This window comes from Lutjanus erythropterus, chromosome 9 (genome assembly GCF_056507025.1).
Source record: "Lutjanus erythropterus isolate fLutEry1 chromosome 9, fLutEry1.hap2, whole genome shotgun sequence".
Classification (NCBI taxonomy): Eukaryota; Metazoa; Chordata; class Actinopteri; order Lutjaniformes; family Lutjanidae; genus Lutjanus; species Lutjanus erythropterus.
Window position 1 is genome coordinate 21,126,923 of NC_139325.1, and position 26,241 is coordinate 21,153,163.

The 26,241-nt window shown below is 38.9% G+C and overlaps 1 protein-coding gene across 1 annotated transcript in view; it reads right to left on the reverse strand.

Moving 5' to 3' along the window:
• hdac9b (histone deacetylase 9b) overlaps positions 1–16,444 on the reverse strand; it is a 30,678-nt gene extending 14,234 nt beyond the window's left edge. The window contains exons 1-5 of the mRNA XM_084726511.1: positions 15,923–16,444; positions 6,272–6,513; positions 5,747–5,915; positions 3,538–3,661; positions 3,059–3,180 (exon numbers count right to left, since the gene is read on the reverse strand). Coding sequence (XP_084582637.1) covers positions 3,059–3,180; positions 3,538–3,661; positions 5,747–5,915; positions 6,272–6,513; positions 15,923–16,031 — 766 coding nt within the window. The 5' untranslated portion in view covers positions 16,032–16,444. The remainder of the gene's footprint in view (positions 1–3,058; positions 3,181–3,537; positions 3,662–5,746; positions 5,916–6,271; positions 6,514–15,922) is intronic.
• Positions 16,445–26,241: the final 9,797 nt, after the last annotated feature.

Below are 26,241 nucleotides of genomic sequence, written 5' to 3' on the forward strand. Positions count from 1 at the left end.
ACCACAGAAGGATTTTCTGTAGAACCTCTCAAAGAGAGTTCTGGGTGAAAGCTTTCACAGATCGTCTTAGATATAACCTTTTATGTTGAGTTCTCCTATGGGGAGAAGCCACAGAACCCTTTATGGTTCTACTTAGCACCTTTATTTCTCGGAGTGTACAAGCAGAGCTGCAATGATTAGTCGATTAATCAATTTGTCAGTCAAAAGAAAACAAGTTTCCAACTATTTTGATAATTGATTAATTGCTTCAGGCATTTTTCAAGCAAAAATATCAAATATTTGCTGGTTCTAGAATCTTAAATGTGAGGATTTACTGCTTTTCTTTGTTATTTACGATAATAAATCAAGAGTATTTGGGTTTTGGACTGTTGGTTAAAGAAAAGAAGCAATCTGAAGTCATCACTTTGGGCTCTGGGAAACTGTATTGTGCATTTTTTACTTTTTGAAACATTTTATAGATTAAATGATTAACCAGTTACAGCCCTACATTCAAGATCAGATTCTGAATACAGGAAGCTTGCACACTAACTTTACTTCTTTGGGTTTTACGGTTTTACCTTTGCAGGATTATTTTTGAAAATCTTTCCTGCACCTGCTGAATGCACACATTTGGTAACTGGGTCAAGACCAGAGAGGGTGTTGCACTTCTTACTGCTAAGCTGCAACTATTCTTGCCACAGACTATCGCGTGCCCTCGGTCCAGTCTATTCTAGTCCCTGGAAGTGAAACAAAGAGGATATATACCAAGTAAACAAGTTAATCACGTGAAATTCTCCTAACTACTGAGTGAAATAAAAGCCAAGGGCATCACAGCTATTCTGTGCTTTTAATAGGACAGATATTTAGAGAACTACAGGACTGTCTGTCCAGATTATGTATGCATTTTTTGTATACTGTCCAACTATGTCTCTGAGGTTTTCCAAATCTCATGATGAAGAGTATACTTTGAGTGTGCACTGGTTGGTTCCTCTTTTCAACATAATATAAATATATAAAGATTACTTCAAATCAATCCTAATTTTCTATATTCCAATTTTAAAAGAGAGTTACTGACCACCAAGCTAACTAGTGTTACAAAATATATATCACATTCACATCATAAAACTTGTTACCACCTATTATATAGATATAGTGAATAGAGGATGCTTTCAAATAATATTTGCCTATCATCTATCATGCATGCTGTTTATTCTTCTCATTTTATCCTTATTCTTGCTTTCATCTTTTTATGTTGTATTTTATACTTCCATTCTTGTTTATCCTTTTTTTAAAATCCTTTATCTTGTTTTAAATTGCTGCTGGTTTCTTAGAGTTACTGAACATAATTTATTTGTATTACAATGTCAAATGAAGTGTCTTATGTCTTATATCTCATCACCTCAACCAGAAAAAGATGTCGCTGAGCTCTTTGGCCAAACGAAGCAGTGGGGAGTCTGACGTGGAGCATTAGAGTCATCTCCGCTTTGTTTTGAGAGAGCTATCTTTGCTTAAACAAACAGTCCTGTCGAGGTTCATCGAGCCCGTGCCCGCCTTAACTCGCCAACACCTGCCAATCAGCTATCAGTGACAGGCAGTGGCTCTGGGAACAACACTACCTTTGTGTGTCCCCCTCGGGTGCCACGCTCTCAGAGGACTTTAATGAAGACAGACAGGAAGTGGGGGAGGATGGCCTGAGCAGGAAATGACCACATATAGATTCAGGAATCCAAAGAGCACGAAAAAGTTTCATCAGTGCAAAGACAGTCAGGCACAGGAATGATTTAACCATGAATTAAAGGATAAAAATGCCACAGATGGAAATTTTTATCCATCCTGTTATTTGTTTAAACCTGCCTTTTTGTGTTTTCAGTGAAAAACAAACAATGCAACCATAAACTGCCTCTCTTTTATTTTAGAAAACTGTCTTAAACTGGTCATTACAACTCTTTACCCTGCGGCTCTAAAGGCATGACCCACAGATGTAAATATATATGTACAAGAGGTATTTCTCGATGATTCAAAGAGCATACAATAAATAAAAGCTCCTCAAGCTTTCATTTACCTTTCTAATATTTATTCTTGCCACGCAGTGACTTTATTCACCAGATATAGTTCCTTTGCCTGATCTCTAAATTGTGTATACATGCAACATGACAGGCCTGCAGTAAAATAACTCAACAAGTATAATTGTTTTCCAATGTAATTAAAAGAGACACAGACGGGAAAAGAACATAATGTAATTTGGTGACCTCACTGCCGAATTATGAAGTTTCTAGCTTGGCGAGCACTTGTGCTCGTGCAAACCAAGAGGCAGGAATTATTCGTATTTACACAGCCATCCCCAAAGGGTTCCTGAAACTTTAAACCAACAAACCTGAGCTGCTTTTTTTGGTGGAAACCTGTGTCTTTTCAAAATAGTTTTTAAAGCCAGTAACTCCAGAGAAATTAATGCGCCTTAATTCTCCCATTTACCACTAAACAGCTCAAACAGGCTTTGGAACTCCGTTTATTATTGTAACATAGGGACAAATGTGGTTCCTTTTAAATAATGGCGAGGTAATTTCAGTACAAATAACAGTAATTAAAAATTCTAACTTGTGAAGTCAAAACCTACAGTTTAACTGTGCTGTTGCCTGTGTTCAGCTGTGTTTTAGTATAATCCAAATAGGAATAAGGAAGGTTTCAGTTACTTTTCTGGCATGCGTCACCTCGTATGGAAGTTTTGAGTTGAGCCCTGGAGGGACAAGGAGGAGGGGGGGTGCTGGGGTCATAATGAGCCTAACTGATGTTATTAGCAGGTCATCAGCAACCTCAGGAAATACTCAGTGGGTATACAGACCTCCTGATTGACAAGGCTCAAAAAGACACTCACTGTATTAATAACCCAATGTGGTAAAAGGTACATTTCTAATAATACAAGGACACAAGGATACAACATTATTACAAGGCAACATCATAACCTCACACTGAAATCTTTTAACCAGCTGTGTCGGTGCAGATTTATATATGCATCTATATATGTATATTTGCATTTTTATGTCTGTGCTGTGTGTGTGTGTGTGTATGCAAATGGACAAACCTGTCTTCCTCAAGGGGAAGTCGTCCTTGCTCTCTATGGGTGATGGCAGAATATACTGGCAGGTGGGGGATGTGCCACCCAGAGGTGGGGAGCTTTGGTCCAGTGATGTGTGGTGAGAAGACCTGGTTGCACAAAAATACATTAGAAATACAACTGCAGTTTTAGATTATATGTAGCTTGGTGTTTTAAGAAATACAGTGTTATATTTAACATCTTTCTTCATTCAGCTTGACTCTCTTAAATCCCATCTACCTGACTTCAAACTTTTTCACTGTGCTTAGCAACAGACATGTCCAATGAACATGCTAATTATGTTGACAATGAAAACACCCGTTATTTAAATAAAATCACAATCATATACTTGATTAAGGTCGTTAGTTGCCAGCACTTGAATTGGCCTGGTGTAGATTATCTTTCTATGTGATTTAAATACAGTATCTGTGTTTGTCTCTCAGGCTAAAACAACAGAGGATACTTACGTGTACCAGAGTTTTGGTTGGTGAATGAAAGAATGATTGACTCCATTGCTGGCAGGGTCCTTTGCTGATTTGCTCAACAGAAACTCTTGGAGTTTCTGCTTCACTTCTGTACTGGCAACTGCACCTGTGAGACCAACAGACCGAACCAAAGGGATTGGGGTTACCCTAAGGCTATGACTCATTATATAATTTTGCCTAGAAAATATTCAAAATCAAACTTTAACCCTGATGGGACTTGCAGATTTCCTAACCTGTTTTCCTTTATCACATTTAACTTGCTGCTAAAAACTAATGCAGTATCTCCCAGAGCAGCCACATCTTATGTATGAAGATCTCCCCCTAGTGGTCTCAGAGCACTATATTAGTTTCAAACTGTTCAAGTGATACTGCAGAGAGATGTTCTTTCCCACTGGAGGGTTACAGTTGCAGGGCACAGTTTCAAATTACCTGACCTGACAAAGTCATAAATCTAGTCTATTATTAGCTATAAGGTAAAAACAGAAATGAAACACTATATCTGAAGCTATTTTAATCGTGCTACTGAAAGACATTTTCTCCTAAATTCTAAACTCAAATGTCACTGGCCGACCTTATGTCATTAGTGGCATTACTACATTACTAATTAAGTACCATGTCATCATCATCATCATTGTCATCATCATCATCACCATCATCAGCATCATTATCATCATTATCATCATCAGCAGCATTATCATCATCATACCATTGGATATTTCTCGTTATCTGATGATGGAATTAAATTTCAGTTTAGTAATTTGCCTCATTCCTAGGCATCTCTCAGGACTGTTAGGTCTAATATTGAGAAACTGTGCCTCCAGTAGGCAGAGATATGAAATAAGAACAGTTTGTCCTGCTCATGAAAAGCAATTCGGTCTCATGAAGTGAGAACGATATACTATACATGAATTTTTAACTTTACTGCTGTGCTGCCAAATATGATCCGACTCTGAGAGCCATTAGTCCTGGTAAGTAAGAAGAGGTGGTCTTAAAGTGTTGCTTCACCAAATAACAAAAACATTTTTCTCACTTACTTACAGTACTTGCAGAGATTTTGACATATTCACCTTTGCTGTCACTCCAGAACGATGGATCAATACCTCAATCGCCTGACCACTAGATATCTCATAATCATAGCAAATGAATTTAAAAATATCTGTATGACTTCATAAAACTAGGGTTCAGAGGAAAACATGTTTTTTAGCAGTTTAGGGGGTCTGACCCTTTAACACCTGAATTGTGTTTTCATCTCAGCACTTTTGTAAGTTAGTTTGTAAGATATTATTGTGTGAGTGTTATATGTTGTGTATACCACTTTAGTTTAGTTTAGTTTAGTTTATAACACAGCTTTGTTAATACTCGATTCTGATTGGTCAAATTACGCCATTCTTAGGTCTGTAAATTCACAACAGCAGAATGTTGCTATGGACACAGTCATGATCATCGACTCTGGAGGAGTAATAACATAATTTTCAAATCAATAATATATTTTTAAATTCATATTTTGTGTCAAATTATTGATTTTTTAGTAAGTAGCCCTGTAATAAGCAGGATAATGTTCAGTGTTCATTATTGCAAAATAAACCCCTTCAGGGTGATTGAAGACCCCTGCATCACTTTTAATGGTTTATTTTACAATAATGACCTGTTCACTTGTATATTATTACTTACATAGTAAATGCATTAATGTGGACCCCAGGATAAATATCTAATGGTGTTAAAGCAGCTGATGGAGATCGAAATAATCAATTTACATCATGCCAATGTAGCCCTTGTCCTTGTGGATGCCAAATAAATAGAACAATTAAAACATCTGTTTTTTTTAATAACTAAGTTATGGTTAACATGCCTACAAAGGCTAAATGAACCTCTACTGCAATCCTGTCACATGGCTTGAAGGCTATCATCCTAGTAATAATGAATAACAGAACATGTACATGAACCAGTGCGAATATACAAGTATTTCTTCAGTTGGAGGAGCTTTCAGCTTCAGTAAAGCATTTCTATCCATCTAATATATGCATATTTTGTATATAACTGTAAGGTAACACACTAAAAAAAAGGACTGAAAAGGCTGAGGGTTATGATCATGAGACCTCCCGCTTGCTTTCGCCTAAGGGCCTTGAAAATGAGTAATTCCATCCCTGATGGTAGGGAGACGGTGATGGTGATGACGGTGTCGAGCTCTTACTCTCTCGGGAGCGCTCCTTGCCCCTGAGGATCAGGCTGGAAACATGCTGCTCTCGCCGATGCCTCTCCTGCTCCTTCTCCTGCTGGTTCTGCTGCTGCTGCTGCTCCAGACGACGCTCCTTCTCTGCGAGTTCCTGCTGCTGTTTCATGGCCTGGAGCTCCTGCTGGAGCTAAGAAACACCCAGGCTTCCAGTCAGCACACGGAGAGCAACACTGATAAATATATTTTAAAAAAGACACTGGCTTATGTGAATTTGTGCTATTTTGCTGTGATAGACTATTTTGTACTTGTCTGTAAAAACAAGACTCACGCAGCTCTGTAATGTATTGCTCAACACTCCTAGTCTCGCTGTGCTGAGTTGTCTCTTCTTTTCTGCACTCTGTGATGTTGTCCTGAGCTATAATGTTTTCTACTGATCTGCACTATGCCATGCTGTTCTGTTTTGTACATTGTGCTGCTGTGCTGTGCGACTGTGTACACCGCTGTGGTGCTGTCCTCCATACAACTGTTCAGTGCAACGCTGACCTTGAGGTGCTCCTGGAGCTGAGCCTGGTGCTGACGGGTCAACTTCTCATGCTGCTTCTGGAACTCGCTGATTAGTAGCTGCTTCTGGATCTGCTGCTGTTTCTGAATGAGGAGCAGCTCCTGCTGCAGCTGCCGCTCCCACAACCCTGGGTCTGAGCCTGGGCCCAGCATCCTCAGATCGGTGCGCAGGTCCAACGGGGATAAGGGCTCCGCAGCCAATGGCACGTCTGGCTTAATGTCCACTGTGGACCACAGAGGGGAAAGTAGAGAGAGAATAAAAGTGAAAAAAGAATGATTAGTTCCATAACTAACACCTTTACCCATAGCAATTCAAATCATGCAACCAGAATAAATGGACGGAGCTTCCAGGTCTAAAAAGTGAAGCCAATGCTGAAGTGCCTTAGACCTGCATTCTATCTAATGGCCAGTCAGGGACAATGCCACCGGCTGCAAAAAGTAGTCTGACTGTACCTCTCACTTGATTTATTACCTCAGTAAACAATTTTCTAATTATGATCTCAATCACCAGTTTCAAGTCTTCTTTACAGCATGATGTTCATTGAGCGAAATAGATGATAAAGCAGGGAATGTTTTAGTTCAGTGAGTCCAGTAAGTGCAACACAGAGTGCTCAAAAAACTCACATCAAACTGTCAAAGCATTGATCAAATGTGGATCAAGATTCTGTTGCTACATTGACATTATTATTACAGTAAGATATCCAAAGGCACATGATAAATACAGACTTAGAATCAAAATAATCAATTAGCAACCACAGCTATACATCCAGATCATTACAGTATCTCAGCAATATTATGAGCAAAGAAAGTGATCCCATGACCTCCTACAGTTCTCTCCGTCATCACTGACTCTAGCTAACATGTGCTTGTATGATCCTATTTCTAACATAGAATCCATCTGTTTTTTTTAAAGTCCGGAGGGGATGTAATAATCCATAATCTTAAGATCACTTGGGCAGCCATGACAACCCCTACATTTATCAGTGCAAATCATATTTCAATACATCCTACATTGCCTATTTCCCACTTTCTGAGACATATCTCAATGAATGCTCTAGTTGTAATACATGAAAGACTGCAACCCTGCAGGCCGCCATTGTTTCCTGCTGAATGGACGACCTAAAAACCAAGCGCTGGCCAAATTATGGTACGCCATCCACCAGCTGCATTCTCTGTGCGGTACTGCACATGCTCTATGTATATGCACATGCAAAAAAACCAAGATGACACCCCTCATAATGCCAAACTAGAGGCTTCCAAACGGTAGTCCGCAAACCACTTTGTGACATCACAGTGACTCCATCCACTTATTCTACTGTCGATGCATGCAACAAAAGGTGGCTGTGGATAGTCTGTCTGTATATTGATGTTACTGATGTAGAGCAATACGTGGTGTTCTGAGTTAAAAAAAAACAAACAAACAAAAAAACAGGACAATTCTAAAAATGAGGTGTGGAGATTTAAAAATGAAAACATTAAGAATGAGGGGGGAGAGAACAAGAAGGGTCAGAAATGCAGAGCACTGCTTTCTCTCCTGTGATCATCAGAAACCTCCAATTATAATAGCATCTGTAAACAAACATGGGATCACATCCGTAAGCATGGAGTCTACAGGGAGCAGCTGTGTAACAGTCTCAATGGACATTTGGCACGGAATGCTGGTGGTCATTTAAAGTATTTACATAAATCCTATCTTCCCACTGTATGATAAATAAATAAAGGGAGTCCTTCTCCCTGTCTGTACCAGAACATCATGCAGATATCCTGTCTTAACATAAATGATTGAAGGCAAAGTAGTTTGTGTGCCTGGATCCCGCCATGTGTTTGTGAATTCATGTTCCCGCAATCTTTCCATCTCTGTTCTTGAGTGCAGACGCTGCAGTGAATGTGCATCGGTAAGAACTGCCTTTGTCTTTGACAACTACCTCCATTATAAGTAATTGCCAGATACAAAGTGAGAGGGCATCCCTTTGGTCTCCAAGCTCTATATATAGGTTGTTCCACAGAGGAAATCGATAGCCAGTTAAGAACATAGGAGACAGGGCTACTTCATCTCTCTACTCCATAGAGGATGATTAGCGATTGTACAATATTTTTTATCTTTTTTATGCTTCTGTTTTCATCCATGCTATGTATCTAGTTGAATCCTTGCTACAGCAAGAACCTATTACCTCTTTGAACCAATTTTAGATATTAAATAAGGTATTTAGGCTTTTATTTGATTAATGATTAAATAAAAATGTCAAAGTCTTGGAAAAAATTACATGTTAGTTATGCTGATCATGATGTGACATTCAAGGAAGGGTACATATTGTCCAGACTGTGTAATGTCTCTTCCATTTTGAGACTAGAGGAATATTCAAACCTACTTAAAATTCCAGTGGCTGGAGGGAGATTTATTGAGTGCATTCATTGCTGTAATCTTCTCAAGGGTCACATTTGAGGGAACAAACACAGCCAATGTTACTACACCACCTGTTCTTTGGAAGCATGAGAGGAAACCAACACGCTACAATTTATATCTTCACATAAATAATCTTGTGTTGTTCCTGTCATGCATTTATCCTCATTAACTAAAATAAAACGCCAATAAAAAGGAGTTTAAACCTGCCAAGAGAAGCAGACTACAGTAGCCATCAATTAAGAAGCAGTGCCCTCCTGTTCACTGATGCTGTGTGGAGCTCACTGGCGCCCATTTGTTTTGTCATGTAGCCTGTTTTTCATTGCCACCATTCCATGTGTATGCGGCGGTGATGATTATAAATAGAAACATAAAAGCAAGTGGCGCAATCCTGGTCTGTGACAACCCCCACACCCTAGTATCCACCACCCTAACTTGCCGCTGCCATGGCAACGCTGGCGACGTAATTATGTCTCCCCATCCTGCAGATATCGAGTCTCACTGCATGTCATCTCCTGCCCACAGTGGCAATGTGACATGTTGACTATTATATCAGCCTTTCTGCTCTTATATAAGAAAGGAGTCCCCAGCAGAGTGAGACAGAGAGGAAAGCATTACAAAACCCTCCGACACACACGCAAATACACAGACACACACACACAGTAGATATTCAGTGGCTAAGTGATAACTTGTCTTAAAACATGTTCAAAGAGTGAAGACAGCTAAAGGGGACTCCCGTGTTGTAATTTTTCTTTCTGTGTTCTAAAAACAGCTCCAATCAAATGACAGAAGAGAGCAGGCGCGGAGAGAACAGGCACCTGTAGAACAGACCCTTCTCTCCTGACAGGGAATATTAATCTTAGCTTGTAAGTACTTGACAAAGGACTCTTTTGTAGCGGGCGCCGTTCCAGTCAGGGGCAGCCGTGAACCTGTGAACCATTGAAGGGCTCAGAGAGTCAGACAGCCTTAGTGCTACTTTTTCCTAATGGACCTAAATATAGCAACAAAAAAACACCTGCTGCCTGGGAGAATTCACCACTGAGATATCTAATTAATCTCATATTTCATTCTGTACCCTGACTGTGACTGGCATTAAGGATCTTCACTTTGATCTGCACATCAAGCTGAGGCTCCATCAGTAAATTTCAGACAGTGGTTTAACAGGATGGGAAGGGGGGGGGGGGGGGAGGAGGAGTGTGAAAGCTTAAGCCACCTTTGATAACCAAGGCTGTATGAAATGGCCCTTGAGGAAACCGCAACAGCCTCATGTGCCTGTTCCGCTCTTGTCCACCATGTCGGCAAGAATAATGTCGGATGGAATGACAATGTTGAGGGAACATAATAAGGTCCTAAAGGTAGGTAGGCATTGTTCGGGCTCTGCTGAAACCTCTGCCTAATGTATAATTTACAAGTTACATTCCTCATGACTGACATTATTCTCTGTGCTGATTGAAACAGAGAAAAGGTCAAAATGTGTCTCTGTCAATGTTCTTTACTCAACCACAGAATACATTAGAGCTACGTACCAACTGCCCCAAATTTACATCTGATACATTTCTGTCAAATGCACCCTGAAACTACCCGAAACTGAAATCTGCTGTTTCTGTATTACCAAAATACTCCTTAGGCAGAGGAGAATACGGAACCACCAGTAACTGGGGCTAAATATAAATGCTTTTCTGAGCAGGGTCTTAATATAGACAATGTGCGAAAGACTGTCACAGTTGTGAGGCCGCCTGCTCAATTTAACACGGGCAAAAATAAAAGCGCAGTGTTGCATTTATGTAACTTTCGGGTCACTTTTGAAATGATCACTCGCAAAGAGGAGCCTGCCACTTCTGGTTCAGCGGTCCTTTTAGTGCCATTGGCGATAATGACCCTTGATACGTATACATTTTTTGCGGGTGAACGCGAGCTGCCTCCTGATTGGTGGAAAGTGCACAGAAGTGTCTCTAGGCACTGGTAAACAAGAGATTTATGAATGACAGGTCCCAAATTTGTTTTTAGCACAAGGGAGCGACAAGCACCCTGCCCCATGCCCAAATTCCTCCCTGTGGAGGGCCCACTGAGGGGGGATAGGGTGACTCATGGCCTGTGACCACACTCCCACTGCAGCGTCGCACCACCAGTGTCCCCAAAGTGTTTATTTCTATAACCGATCTGCCTCTCATTAGCCTTGGTGGCGGTTAGAGTGACAATCACAGCCTTAATTTGAGATGTTGGATGGCTGTCTTTTTTTGCCTCAGGCCACATTAGCAGGCTTCCCACCCCGGAGAGAGAATAGACACACATCACCAGTGAAGTGACATTACTATTACATATGAGGAGTATGAAAGACAGAGATACATCTAATAAAAAAATCATCAGCAGAAGTCATTATGCAGGCTCGTGTTGGACTTGACATTTCAATGTAATCTTTTTTTTTATCCTGCTAGCACATAAACTGACAACTAATGTGATAAAGGAGTTATTAACACTGTAAACATTACCCACTGAATATAAATGCTGCAGCTATTTTTACTACTTAACAAGTCAGTCTGTACCTTGAGGCACCTTTTGGTGGCAGTGAATAAGGCTTATCATATTCAAGTTTTATCAAAAAAAGAAAAAAATGTTGCTGTAACACAAAACATATTGTGTTCAGTGTTGATGTGTAAGTGTTGATAAAGTAATTAACAGCCCCACTTGTTGTTAAAGGTGCCCCGTGGAGTTTTCTTGTAAACAAAGTTATGCTGGAGTGCATTTTCTAATGATATTTTAAATCCTGAATTGTTTACATCCATGTTTACTAGCTAAGAGTCTTCTTCTTCCCTGTCTTTGCTGGCACTTTGTAAAATATCTTGGCACCTGTTGATCAGTGAAATAGTGTGACACCACTGGTAGGACTGAAGAACAGTCCCATAGCACTGGTAGTTAGTAGTTAAAAACTTCACAGATAGCCTTTATTCACTTAAATATTTATTCTGGCATTAAGGCTTAGCAGAGTTGGCTTTCAATAATAATAATAATGCATATATTACACACACCGTGAAAGGAAAAAAATATCCAGAAAAGATATTATTTATTCAAACACACAATGGGTAAATTATGCTGCTAATGGTCTCTCACACATTGAAACAATAACAAAAGTAGTTTAATCATGAAGTAGTGTGGAATGATGGGAGTTGTTATCTATCTAATGACATGACTCAGGCAGAAATCATGTTCGCGGACGAGATAATATTGAAGTTTTATTCAGGTTATGTTTAGTCACATTAATCAACTTCCTCACTCTCTGACATAATCAATGTATCCTGTGTTGTTCTGGAAGCTATTACAACTAGCAATGGCTACCAGGAAATGCACTGTTACCTTGAATAAATTACAGATTTCTCTGTGTTTGACTACTGTAAGAAACATTTTGGATAATGTAAGTACAGAACACAACAAAATATAAAACTTATGTCCAGCATTTTTAGATATTTTAATACATAAATATTACATAATAGAGCTTTAATTGATGCTAATGTTACTGTTACAGTTTTGCAAAAGTTACATTTGCAAGAAATTAAAAAAAAAACACTTAGGATATACATATGAGCTGATTTACCTTGTCATAGGTCTCAGTCACAAATGCAGCAAATAAAACAACATAAAAATGTACTTAAATACTGTTACTTAAAGTTACAGGTTGTAACAGTTAACTGACCTGATTTTTACAAATTTCCCTCAAAGCTGCTTTTTGGCTTAAAATTGGTACAAATTCCAAAACTTCACCAAAACCAAAGTTGTTGTGAGAGTATTAACTCAATGTGATAGTGATCACGTATCATCGTATTTATATAGAGTATATTTTATTAATGAAATGCCAGTTTTGTCAATACACATTGTGGCACACTTTGTGTTTACACTTTAAACATGTTGTATGTTGCTTGTATTTAGTGTCTGTGCACTAGAGATGGTTGCTGATCTAAATTCCCTGTCTGGCAGTATAAATAGAACCAGAGATACAGAAGATGTTTGAGGGCAAAAATAAGCTGATGCTTGGGACTGCAATGTGGCGCTGGATCTCTCATTAAGTGCCTTGTTATTTTGAGCAGCTGGCATGTCTAAAGCAAGAAACAGGTCTTTATTTTTAAGACTCAGGCTCGTCCTTGCAGCTGAGCCAGAGCTGTGGCTTGCAGGCTATCTGCTAACAAAGAGGGCTGAGCTGAACCACCACGGGCCTTTCAACTGAGGGGTGCCAAGAGTCCAGTCTTCTCCTGTCCTGCCACTATGTCAAACTGTCTCACAAAACAACAACACACAAAATGTCATATGCTGAATCTCTATCTGAACAACAAGAAGGAGAAAACCCAGGAAACTGTGGGTGATAAATAGCAAATTCATCTGACGAGACTTTTTTAATGATTATTCTATCCTCTGTGGAAAACACTGGCACCAGATCCTACAGTCAATAAAATTCCTAATAAAACTATCACAGAGCCACAGCAACTAGAGTAAAGCATCCTTGGCATCATTGATTTAAAAAACGCAAGCCATAAACTGTGCTTTTTTACAAAAACCCCCCCAAAAAAAACAGAACAAATATGCAAAACATCTAATAAATTCTTAGTTGGGCTTTCTGTTCGACATGCTCTTCCCCTTTCTATTACCAATGGCTTAAAATAATAACTTACTTCATCATTCTCATAATAAGCAAATGTTAAGCGATACTGAAACAATATCTCATGGGCTATTCATTTGTGTTATTTTGTACAGTCTTTCTAGCTGAACATTTCCAGGACACACAGAGAGGCAACCTGAATGGATGCAGGATACAGAGAAGAGGACTTGAAAGGTGCAGCATTGTTATTGTCTGAAAGGTCCCTATTGATGGGAGTGTGTGCGATATTTTACATAATATTTTGCATTCATGGGGGAACTAATTAATTTTCCCTTGTTCGAGAGGCTGCATGAGGACCGTTTTTGTGAGAACTTTGATGTTACTGACACTGATCAAAATAAAAATGGGAGTATAACCTTTATTATCATGTTCCACTTGAAAACAGTGTAACACTATCATCAAAAATGTCAAGAAGTTTGCTTTAGAAAACAATTCACAAACAAGTATCAATTAACCAACAACACTTCTGACAATAGATGAATATCCTAAATAGAACTGCAGTGACTAGATTATTAATCAACTATTACATTAATCAACAATTATTTTGCTAAACTTTTTATTGTTTTGAGTATTTTTTTTATAAAAAGTTTAGCAGTAGTTTTTTTTTTTTTTTTTTTTTTTTTGGTAAAAATGCCCAAATTCTTTTCTTTGAGCTTCTCAAATATAAATATTTTCTGGAGTCTTTACTCCTCTATGACAGAAAGTTGTGGACAAAACAAGAAATTTGAGGATGTCACTTTAGGATTGGAGAACAGTGATCAGCATTTTTCACTATTTTCTGACATTTTATGGACCAAACAACTAATGAATTATTTGAGAAAATAATCAACAGATTAATCGATAATGAAAATAATCGTTATTTGCAGCCCTGATGCTAAAAGATTCATACACAGCTCATAATAAACTCACCCACGGGTCTGTCCTAAAGCAAATGTGTCTGCTCTAACAAACAACACTTACATGACAGCCAGTAAACTCATACAAAGTCATCCTGGAGTAGCATTTTTAGACAGATAATGTTAGTCACTGTCAAATGATTTACTATAAAAGTGGAAAGAACAAATTAAACAGGCAAATGACAGAATTCTCTATAAATATCTGTTCCAAACCGCTGTTATATCAGGAGCATGCCGAGATGGAATGATAACGCACAGACGCCTAATCTTAGCAGGCTAATGCCATAAGCTGAAAATAACTCACCTAAGAATAGCTGACCCACAGAATAAGCAAGGAGCCCGGATTCAGGCACTCGGTGTATCTGTTGTTTGGCTCACAGGCCGCTAAGACAGAAGAAGAAAGCCCTGCTCCTGTAGCCTGATAGTCAAATAACCTGCTCTATTGACAGACGTGGAATGTGTCATCCCCCTGTCATCCTCCTGCCTTATTTTTAAATCTCCTCACGTTTAGCCCACTGCCTCTGGATGTTTTCAGTCACCCGTTCTACTTGCCTCAAGTCACACCAACGGTGGTGTTTTTTTGCTTTTCTTGATGAGAGTTCTGAAGTTGTCTTTATCACAAAAAAATAGTGAGTTAACAGTTAAAGTTTAAAAAAAATCTAAATGCACATTTAGCAGTTAGTTTAAATGGCTCAACACCATGTTCTCCATCCTATAGTCGGCTAATTGTAGCTAACGTTGTGACAACTAAAAGGTCACAATATTTTTCGGTAAATAAAGCACTCACATGACTCACTCTGTACTTTCTTATTACACATGCTTCTCAGCATTGTCATGTGAGTTGACAATGTTTTCACAGGAGACAATGCTTCAGCTAGTCTCAACTAATATCCAGAGACTATTTTCACATTTTATCAATAGCCACATGCTGACAAAAAAACAAAAGCAATAAGGTGTGACTCATCTTGAGTCAATACAGTGAATAGACGTTACTCATACTGATGTCAGCCGTGTACTCTTCAATTCAATTCTTGGGTCAAAAATAGAAACAGTCAATGTCTGTGGTAAATATCCTGAGAGAAACCTTTCAGTTGTCCCCTCAGTATTTCTGTCACAGTTTTTCCTGTTCCCTGAAAACTGCACACTGACATGGAAGCTCGCAAAACACAACATCCCTTTCATGTTCACAGTGACTCATTTCAGGCAACTACAGCATGGGAATAGTGTTAACACATTTCCTCATTTTAGTAGGAAAACACTCTATGCATGTTAGATGTATTAGGACAAACAGCACTTTTTTTTCAACTCATTACATGACATCTTTTAGCACAGATTAAGATTAAAGAATCCCACTGGGAAATCAGGAGGCAACATTTACAATCACAAAAGCAAATACCTTGATTCAAGAAGAAGAAGAAGTGCCTGATCCTACCACGTTGCTGAGCTGAGAAGCTTTGAGTTCTCTGTTTTCACACAGAATGAAAGACCGGCTGAGCGCAAAGAGTTGAGAGTATATGAGAGGAGAGGGAGAGAGGGACGGAGTGAAATGTGTGCGAGAGAGGCACAGAAGAAGATAGCAGAGAAGTAGGAACAGATTTAGAGATAGAGGAGATTGGAATGCAAAGAGAGGAAGAGGGGGGGAAAAAAGGAGATTCCTCAAGAGGAGTAGAAACGCCAGGCTGTGTGATCACCTGAGTTGTTCACGTTGTGCATCTTGCTCTGGTTGGGGAACTGCTGGTGTCCAACGCGCCCTTCTGTTGTGGAGAAACTTGACTCGCCCTCGTAAATCGTCTGCAGCATACTCCACTCAGCGCTCAGGTCTCATTGCAAGCCTTGCGTTTCCTGTCACCAAGAGCCACCCCTCAGCCACTCAGGGGAGAGACCACGACAACAGGCTTCCTCTGCTCTGCCTCCTCCTCTGATAAAACCACTCTCACTGTAAGAGCAATAACACAAACTGCACACTCTCTCTGCAGGGCTGCTACTCTCCCCGGTACCTTGTCTCAGTCTGGTCCAAACACTAGTAGTTTTAGGAGATGACAAGTCCAGCTGTATTCTTTTCCTTATCTGCCTCTCTGCCTATTTCTATCCAGTCTGTGGCTGTTTTTTTTCTCTCCTCAGCAAAGTGTCTGAGCAGAGACGGAGAAAAATGTAAAGCTGAGTTGCTAGGAAAGCCGTGTACTGTGCACTGAGCACCTCGCCGAGGCAGTAATGCAAGCCAGGGAGGGAGCAAGCTTCATTTGCATGTGAATCAACAACTGCGTGGCCCACAGGTGACAGAAATAGAACAATGGCCAGCCCTGGCTAAAAATAGGTCAGGCGAGGCGCGGGGATTGGAGCAGCATTGATGCGTTTAAAAATACCACACCAAACACAGCTGTCTTCTTCAGCTCCTGCCAGAAGGCATGTCTCCTGACTCCCTCTCTGCAGATGGAGGCTTGATTCTCCCCTCTCTTTCTCTCTCTTTCTCTCTTTTTCTGATTTGTTGAACCAGTCTCTCTCATTCAGTCTATTTATGTCTTTATTTTCTTCTCTCAGGTACATGGCTGGAATGATACATCTCTGCCTTGATGTACTAAAAGAGGCACATGTAAAGTTTACCTCTGCATAGTATATGTTATGTCAAAGGTTTTGTAAAATGGCTGCTTTGAATCACAAAACATAAAAATAGTGGTTTTAGATATTTTTTGACAAATAGTATAATTTTTTTTCAGTGATATATTTCATTCAAAAACAAGTGCGACAGCAATTATTGTTGATTTTGGAGGCTCCTTTGGACAAAAGTGGTAGTGTTTCCACCATAATAATGGCAAAATAATGTAAAAAAAAAATAAGATTATCTGAAGAAAAATCTCTTCCCGTTTCTTTTTAACTTGCTAACATGCTACTCACTTTTCCTGTGAAAATGCAAATGCAGACATTATTTCATCTGATGTTGAGGAGATTGATATTTTTATGCTATTTAGCAGTACACAACATATATTTCAATATAACAATATAACATATTTCTCCATAAATTCTCAAATAGTGCGTACATATGATGATCTTATAGATTATAATGCATTGCTGTCATTTAAACAACCCAATAAATAGGGCTGAGTAATATTAACAAAATTAAATATCACTATATTTTTTGACAGAATACCTCACTATAGATAATGCAGCAATATTGCAGGTATGACTATTGGTGCGTTCATAAAAAGATTTTTGTTAAATAATCATAAGCAATGTGGATATAATGACTAAGTGGGTAAAGGCAAATAATATAACAACTAGAACAGTCTGAAAATTAGAAAATTACTTTAATGTAATGCAGCCTTTAAAACCAGAAGAGAACACTTATGCTATTGTGCAAGATAATGATATCAAAAATCTACGACAGCATCTAGTATCATATCATCACATCAATATAATATTGATATACTGCCCAGCCTTACAACGCAAAAACAAATGCAACTGCATTTAAAGCTTTGTATTAGCTTTAAATAAAAAATATTCATGTGCAACAAAAACCCAACATCAAGTGAGAAACCAAATGAACACTGTGTTCATTTAAGACTCCGAGTGTAACCTCGCTGCATTAGCTTAGTGTGTGTGTGGGGTCCAGTCAGTGTGTATCCAGGGCAGTACTGCTACTCAGGAAGCATGCTTTCAGCTAGCCAAGGAAGCCAACTGTAAGATGCCATAACAGCATGATCACAATTACATAAACCTCTCAAACTGTGTCAACAACACCTCTTCAGGATTACACATCCCATTTCCTTGAAACACCCTTGATGCTGTATAATATGGGATATTTTAAAAATGACAAACAAAGCACTACAGTATACATACACGTCAAGAATACTGAATTTTGAGCACAAAGTTGTTATATAGTAGGACTTTTTCACTTAATATTACATTCCAAACTGGCAGAGATCCATAGTTAATATAATCTGACTCCAACCCATAAAAGTCAAGTCAAATGTTCTATCTGACCACTGATGCAGCGCTGGGTTTGTGGCCAAGCAGCCTGTGCCTTTAAATTTTTCATCTTCCTTCATAATTTGACCTGTCCCCCAGCCAGGGGCGTGGAGCCAGCATGGCTATTTTTAGGTCCTGAGCTCTGACGACTGGGCTACAGAGACACAGAGAAGGAGTTTTACTGTGTTGTTTCAGCTGGACAAACATTTAACCCCTCAATCCTTTTATCACAGCACAACCAAGAAGCCAAGAAGGAAATACACAGCCTGCAGGCTCGCCCCAGACACAAAACAACTACCCATGTATCATACTGTGCTACTTGATTATTCATAAACAGAGACAACAAGAGCACTGTGCATACATTTGTTTTGACCCTTTACTACTTCTCTGTAGTAACAAAACTATGATTAATTATCTTTTTTTTTTAATCATTTAAAATGATTTTCACCATGATACTCATAAAACATTGTGGCAAATCTTTCAAGAAATAGTTCTCCAATTTTTATAGTGAAACAGATTTAGCAAACTCGTGATCTTCTTGAATTAGTTTTGGCATTCAAGTTGGATAAGATGGTATGAGAGATAACAAGCCTTCAAGTCCAAGGTAATGATGGCTAAAGACCCAGAGCTCCATCTGTCACAGTATCTGTCAGAGCAGGCACGCTCTGACCCTGTGGGCCGACCTTAACACAGACTAAGGCATAATTGATCAAAAGAGGAAGTAAGGCTGTCACATGAATGACAATTATCATGACAGTGGGATTCCTATTTATATATGACACATATGACAATGTGATTTAGTCTAAGTCTTGACAAAATCCTGGAATCAAAAGGTCAAAACATATTTAGAAATGTTCCGGTTACAGTGTTTTTTTATTCCACTATTACACAATAAAAATACTATTATGCTGCAAACTCAGAGGCTATTTTTCCATTTAGTTATGATCATTCCTATCTGGATTATTTTATTTGTATACTCTATTTGTTAATTGTTTTTTTACAGAATGTCCTGCACCATAGATTTGTGCTTCAAGTAACACCTCATTAATAAATGGTAAATTCATCATTAAACTTTAGTTAATAGTTATTCCACTGTTAACAAATAGGGAAATGATAATTGACGATATTATTAATTTATGCTATCATTAGTTTGTGTGATATAAAATAATTATTTTATAAATCTTATATTGTATCATAACTGATAAGAGACAATCACGATTACTCTCTGATTATAAGTGTTTGTTAATGATAACTAAATTACTTTAAAACCTTTAAAAAATCGTTACAAAGAAAAGTGGGCCAGAAATTTGCAACACTTTGTTAATGGTTAATATAATAATACTCAAGTTCCTAAACATTACTGGCTGGATATTATAATGTTTGCAACTGATGATTATAATACCTTACATATGTCAAATACATATGTTCTGTAACATTTAAGTGAACATGCATCAATAATGTACTTATTTTAACCCAAAACACAATCTTTTCTGAAACCCACCCCAAGTTCCACCCCCTTATCCTCAAATATGACTGGCTATCTGTCTAGTCAGAGGAGGGACTTCAGGCTGAATTAACTGTTTGATTATCATTTATTAGTGTGCATCGTTTTCTTCAGTATGTGTTTTTTTGTTTTTTTGTTTTTTTTTAAAGGTTTATTTACCTTATGGATCATTTTAAAATACAGGGTTGTATAATGAGATTTTAGTTGTAGTTCTCTTTATGCTACTCACAAAAATGAAAAATATATACAGCAAATGGGTGAATAAATAATAAATAATAAAACAATTTTTCATGTTGGAAGGCTGAAAATGACTTTAGGAGTCAAACAACCTAACGACCGAGGTAGAATGGAGGATTTAAAGAATAAAGTCTGTAAGCTTTATACTGTATTTGTATGAAGCCACTCTGTTGCGTTGTGATTTAAAAAACACAGTGATATAAAAAATGATACTATAATGTGAGTAAAGTAGATACGAGAAATGTAGATCAATGTTAATCCAACATGTGTGCATTCAGACTTGTATGTGTATGCACATGTGTATACGTTTTTGTAGGTTTTGTGCCTGGGGCATCTACAGCATCATAGCAGGGCCACTGACCAAGCTGCTTTGACAAACTTGGAGTGAGAACATGTTGTCTATAAACATTATTTATGTGGTTACCGCAACTGATACTTTCAATTCTTTGTAAATGCTTCATAAATGCTGTGTAGTGCACCTATAAATAGTAGTTGGATGGCCCTTATACAACTAATGTTTATAAACCTTTAAAATTGCTAAATGAATGGTTTATAAAGCCTACATGAACATTATTTGAATGTTTGCTTATAGTAAAATAAATAATGGTTATTATAAAACAGTACAGTGCTTTATTTTGGCTTACAACCGTATAAGAAATCAAACTGATTTATATGCTATGTAAGTGAATAATTAGTTTTCATTATAATCTTTAAGAACCTCGGTTGAACTGCCCTACTGCTCCTCAAAAAAAAAAAACAAAAAAAAAACAGGGCCATTTCAGTGGGACAAGTTAACAGCGATTAACCTACACTTTTTATTTATAACTAGCTTCCTGAGGCTGATGAGGGATTGTGGGATTGGAAATAGCTCTGTCCAATAGGCAGGGTCCAGTAAACCTGCAATGTGGCAAGCCCATTATAGCTCCTACTGCGTCACTGGCGGCCTTTGTCTACTTTAGTCCTATTAAAGCATTTAAGTGTGAACGTCAGCGTCCCTGCTGGAGAGCCACTTCGCTCTGCTCTCCAGGGCCGGGGCACGACTGTCTGTCACCTCCCTCATATCAAACACAAACTCTGCGTGTGTGTCTGTGTGTGTGTGTCTGTGTGTTTATGTTTTGACATCAGAGCAGCAACATGGAGTTGGGGAATATTAGAGATGAGGGAACAAGTGGGCCACACCAGTGAAATGCTCCTAGCACTTTCCAAATTTAAATGAAATGGCGTTATAGCTCATTTTAAAAAGTAAGAGATGTCACTACACACACAGACACATCATCATTATGCTATTTACTCCAACTTAAAATAATCTGTTGGGACTAGAAATATAACAAAGGGATATTTCCCACCATGGTATTTCAGCTCTTTCTGTTCTATTTCGAGGAACTATGGCCTGAACTTAGTTGACTTGTTTTTTTTCTACCAGATAAGCTTACTCACATTACAACAATTACTGTGCCAGTTTCAGATCAGCTCCCAAGTTCTGTGGCTTAATCACCATAGCACTGCTGCCTTGTGACACACTGTGCATGATGAAACCCAGCAGGGAGTCAGATTGGAGAAGGAGGGGAGCCGAAACTTATGTGTTGCAACAGATATGAGGGGTGGACAAACACCACTCCTTATAACTAATTTGATCCGGCAACAAAATGTTTTGTTCCCCTTAATAGCGGATGATCCATGTGTGGGAGGGAATGAGTCAGCCATGTTTTGTTGTTTCCATGTTCTCTGAACTTTAAAGCCCTCATGCATCTCAGACGGGGGTTGTCTATTCTAAAATAAATTCATCACAGAAGGATGCTCTTAGCCCTCTTACATGATCTTAATCAATAGACGTTTTTTAGAATCTGTTTTCCTTTACAATCTCCCAGACCTCCCATCTATTGCTCGTTTTCCTGCCTGTGTGGATGCAAAGTTTCATCATGCCACCCTGGGAGGACTGTGCCGGATGTGTTCATTGTCAGGTGCTGGTTTCTCTAGTCAGAGGGGATGTTCCTCCCAAGAGACAGGCTGCATACTAACAGCAACTTCTGACGTAACCTGACTTTCTTACTTTCTTCTCTCTAGTGGCATCCCCACAGCTCTTGGGGCAGCCCTGACACAGGAGGGAAATTACCTCTCCACAGCAATTACCTCAGTGCCCGCCATCTTACATACATGAGCCCCTGATGAGTCACCGTTGCCAACTGTAGAACAGTTCTGAGATCAATTTACTGAATGAAGCTGCTGCTCCAGTCTCTGCATGTTGAGTAAAGCATAGAGTCCTGCACCGAGTCAGGTAACTCACAAAAAAGGTTGTGTAACAGGTAAATCATACATTATATATTATACAAAATATTAATTATAGGGTAACTATAAACAACAATAAAATAACATGTTCTTGTTTTTTTTTTATTTTATTTTAATATTTTGTGTTTTCATAATCACAAGTCTGCATGGGGTATTTTATTTTGAAAAATGACTGAATTCTCTATGTGTTTTCTATGTCTGGCTTCCTGAGTGCTCGATCTGTTCTGTGCAGCTTGATGTGGCATCTGTCAAAAATAGTTTTGGTGCATATTCTCTGCAGCGCAGAGCGGAGAGCCGCTTCTGGAACGTAATGTGCCACTTCTGGAGGAATCACAAACATTACGTACAGCCATGATCAGCTCTGGTGGCTGCAGCACAGCATAGTGCAATGCTGCCGTATCCAGTGGAAGCAAGTCATCGGAAATTAAAATGACTGGGCATTATTTATTTATTTATTTATTTTTTAAGTTATGTTTTTGGGCTTTTCTTGCCTTTATTTGATAGGATAGCTGAAGAGTAGACAGGAAATGGGGATGAAGATAGAGGTAATGACACGCAGCACAGGCAGGAGTCAAACCAGCAGCCGCTGCAGAGGACTACCAGTGATTGGGCATTATTTTTGACATTTAAATGCACTAAGCCCCATCAGCCAGCCAAATTTATTTTACTCTGAAAGCCTATGGCCCCATATCAGGCCAAAGAATGGAATGTCACTATCTTATTTGACAGCGACATAGGCTAGCTGTTAGCTAAAATGCTTGATATAAGTGCAAAAAGAGCCAATGAGGAATACCAAATTGTGGACAATATATTGTTGAACACGGGGTTGAATGTTTTGGAGTACGTTGGTGATTTGAGACTGAGAGAATATCGACTGCTGTGTAAAATTGTCCCAAAAAGCATCAGCTTCTGATAGCAGAAAGCTAGCAGCATCGTTGCTGAGGAAATATATTGACATCTGTAGGAGCACAGGTGCTGCGCCAGTTTAGAACATCACTGATTGACTGTGTGAGTGTGTTTATTTACAGGTCACGTCGCAGAACTTACATTAACGTTTCAGACAGGTCCAGATTTGACTTGGAGATAATTGCAGGTGACGGGTGGGTTTGCAAAACTGGGCTGGTGCAGGACTCTGGCACAGCATGCTCTGTTGGCAACTAAGCTCAGCCATTTTACCTTCTAAAAGCCACGAGTAAAGTTTTGTCACTTCAAACAACCCATTTCCCCTTTACCTTGCGGTCAGCCTCATAAAAGCACAAAGGCACTACAACTGTTGATTTGATGGTAAAATCCAATTAGGCTGTACATCTGGATGTGTTATGTGAGTGTGTTTCCCCACTAATGATTTGGGCGCTCTTGCTTTTATTGGGTTACTCTGTCTGGCGTCCTGTGGTATTTCCTGTTGGACTTTCAGGGTGATATAGAATGCACTTAACAGGTTGGATCAAATAACATGAAAAAGCATTTAAAGGCAGTCATGTTTGGTACTTAATCTTGAAACATTGCCAACAAAGTTTTGCAATGCAGCTAATAATAACAGATGGAGCCAATGCAGCTTTATGTGTTTCTCTTGTGAGAGAGACTGAACATGAAAAGGACAGAGATGCTGCTATTCAAAGAGAGAGATGAATCAACATATATTCTTAAAAGTAAAAAACCTTTCAGAGAAATGTGTTCATTCATCGGCTGTGAACCCTCTATCTGAGATGTGAGAGACAGGATGAACTATAACAGAGTTCCAAAAAGGCAAAAACACAATTTCAAAGCAATTTCAAAGCCTCCACTTATTGTACACTGACCTTGAGGTCAGTTTACTTTCTAACTTTGAATAGGTCCCTGATGCCATGCCTTCATCTGCTGCCATCGGCTTTCTAAAAATAGATGTGGCGCACAAAGGCACACTGGAAACAGAGGGCAGCTCTCTGTATTTTTACTGATCAATGTGCTCATCTCTGTTGGAAACCATTGATCCACTGTTTGTATCAAATTGACCATGTTGTTGTTGTAAAACTTCCACCCCACATTCAGTCATGAAAAGCCTACTTTGTGCCCCACTTTGTCCCCCTCGTCCAGCACCAAAGTAACACAAACTATCCTCCAACAATATGCTAACACCAGAAGGCTTAGCATTGATTGGAGCCTTTGGAAGATCATTCTGAATGTCAGCCGGGTTTTTAGTGAGCTACTAACCAATGAGCATGAAGAAAGACTGAAGAGAGAACTTTTCTGCCTGAAACCACAGCGTGCAGAATCATTGCATCAGTAGACCTGCATCACTGAAATGCCCGCAGAAGTAAAATGCCTCAACTGTATCATACAAACACACATAGGCCCAAACAGACACATGTGACTTTGATGGACTCCAGCCAAGATTAGCTGACCTTAAAAAATCCCTGAGGGATTAATAAAAACAAAGGTTCTCTGTTCAGAGGCATCCTTCCCATCCACATCCTGCTAGTTGAGCCCATTTATGAGTAGATAATCATAGCATCATCCCTCCCAAGTGCCTTAGGGCTATTATCTTAATATGATAACAAAATATATATTTTTGGTATTACCACAGCTTTTGAGAAAACACATTTTATCAGGCTTGTTTGTCTTTTGGCAAAATACCAGCATTGTTATTTCAGTCACAGGAAAAGTACAGGCAGTGTTCACCACATTTTCTTTTAAAGGGACAAATCTCACTTCAGTGACCTGAATATGTTGAGCAGAACTTATGCAGGAATAACCCAGCAACAAAACACAATGAAAACTGTAGTTGTTTAACAATAGGCTATGCATACTGCTTGACTGCTATTCTGGATTTGTCAATGACCTTTAAAAACTCAGGCAAAGCTCCATTCATAGATTTTAAAGGTCCATCTAAAAGAGTGCAACAGGAAATCAAGTTTACTATGGGAAGGGTGGGCTGACGCTTATTGTCCAAGCCACTTCCACCTACGCCACCACTTCTTTACTTACCACAGCACAGTCACAGTACGCTCCCCCTGTGGTGTCTCAAAGGTCTCGGACGCAACAATACCTCAAAAAAAATAGCTCTTCCTCTGATTATTAAAGTAGTGCTGTGCATACCGGGAAATGTCCTACAGTGCACCCACCACCACCTCTGCTACAATGTTAATGTCTGGGTTGCTGCTCCATATACATAAACCTGGAGGGGCTCCAGATGTATTTTTAAACGCTTTGCTCGGGTGACCTTGAGTTTCTGGATCTTATTACAGCATCATATTCATATACAATTTTCCACCATAGTTACAAATAAATTCACCCCGATGAGGTACACGTGAGATATTCTTGTGCAGTGGAAGAGGAAAAAGCATGGTTGAGGGGGTCATCGCATCTGTTTATGGAAAACAAAAATAGTCCTACAGTTGCAAATTTCTTGTGTGGTTTTAATATTCAGTCTTGTGCTGTTCTTCCATTAAATCTGAACCTACCCATCTTTCTCTCTCTCCCTCTCTCTCTCTCAGTTGAATTTTTCAATTCATTATGCTTTATTGGCATAAATGTCAGGTAAACAATAGTGCTAAAGCATCAAGGATAATACATTTAAAAATAACATGAGAAAAAAGAAAGAAATTCATAAATACATACATAAAAAGAAAGAAAACAGTTTGTCTTTTTTGCATTTGTTTGTTTGTTTGTGTGTCAATTTATGCATAAGTATTTGTCTCTCTGTCTCCTACACTTAAGATTTATCAAATCACTTTAATACCACACTGACACGATTATGTTGCTATGTTTGTTTGTGTTGCATGGCTTGTATTAATGAAGATATTACGATTCCTTATCCATCTTTACAATCAGTTAATTGTGGGTTTCATCAGCTTAATTAAGACTGATAAGCTATGAACTAACTATGGCAGCAGTACTTGTAACTGTGGGCCACTGTCCAAGCGGGGTAAAACCCCTGGTGGATCCTTCAGCAACAGTGCACCCTGCAGGCTGATTAAAACAGGAGCAAGAACTGAAGTAACCAAGAACGCCTGGAAATGCAAGAGATATGGCTGTCAACTT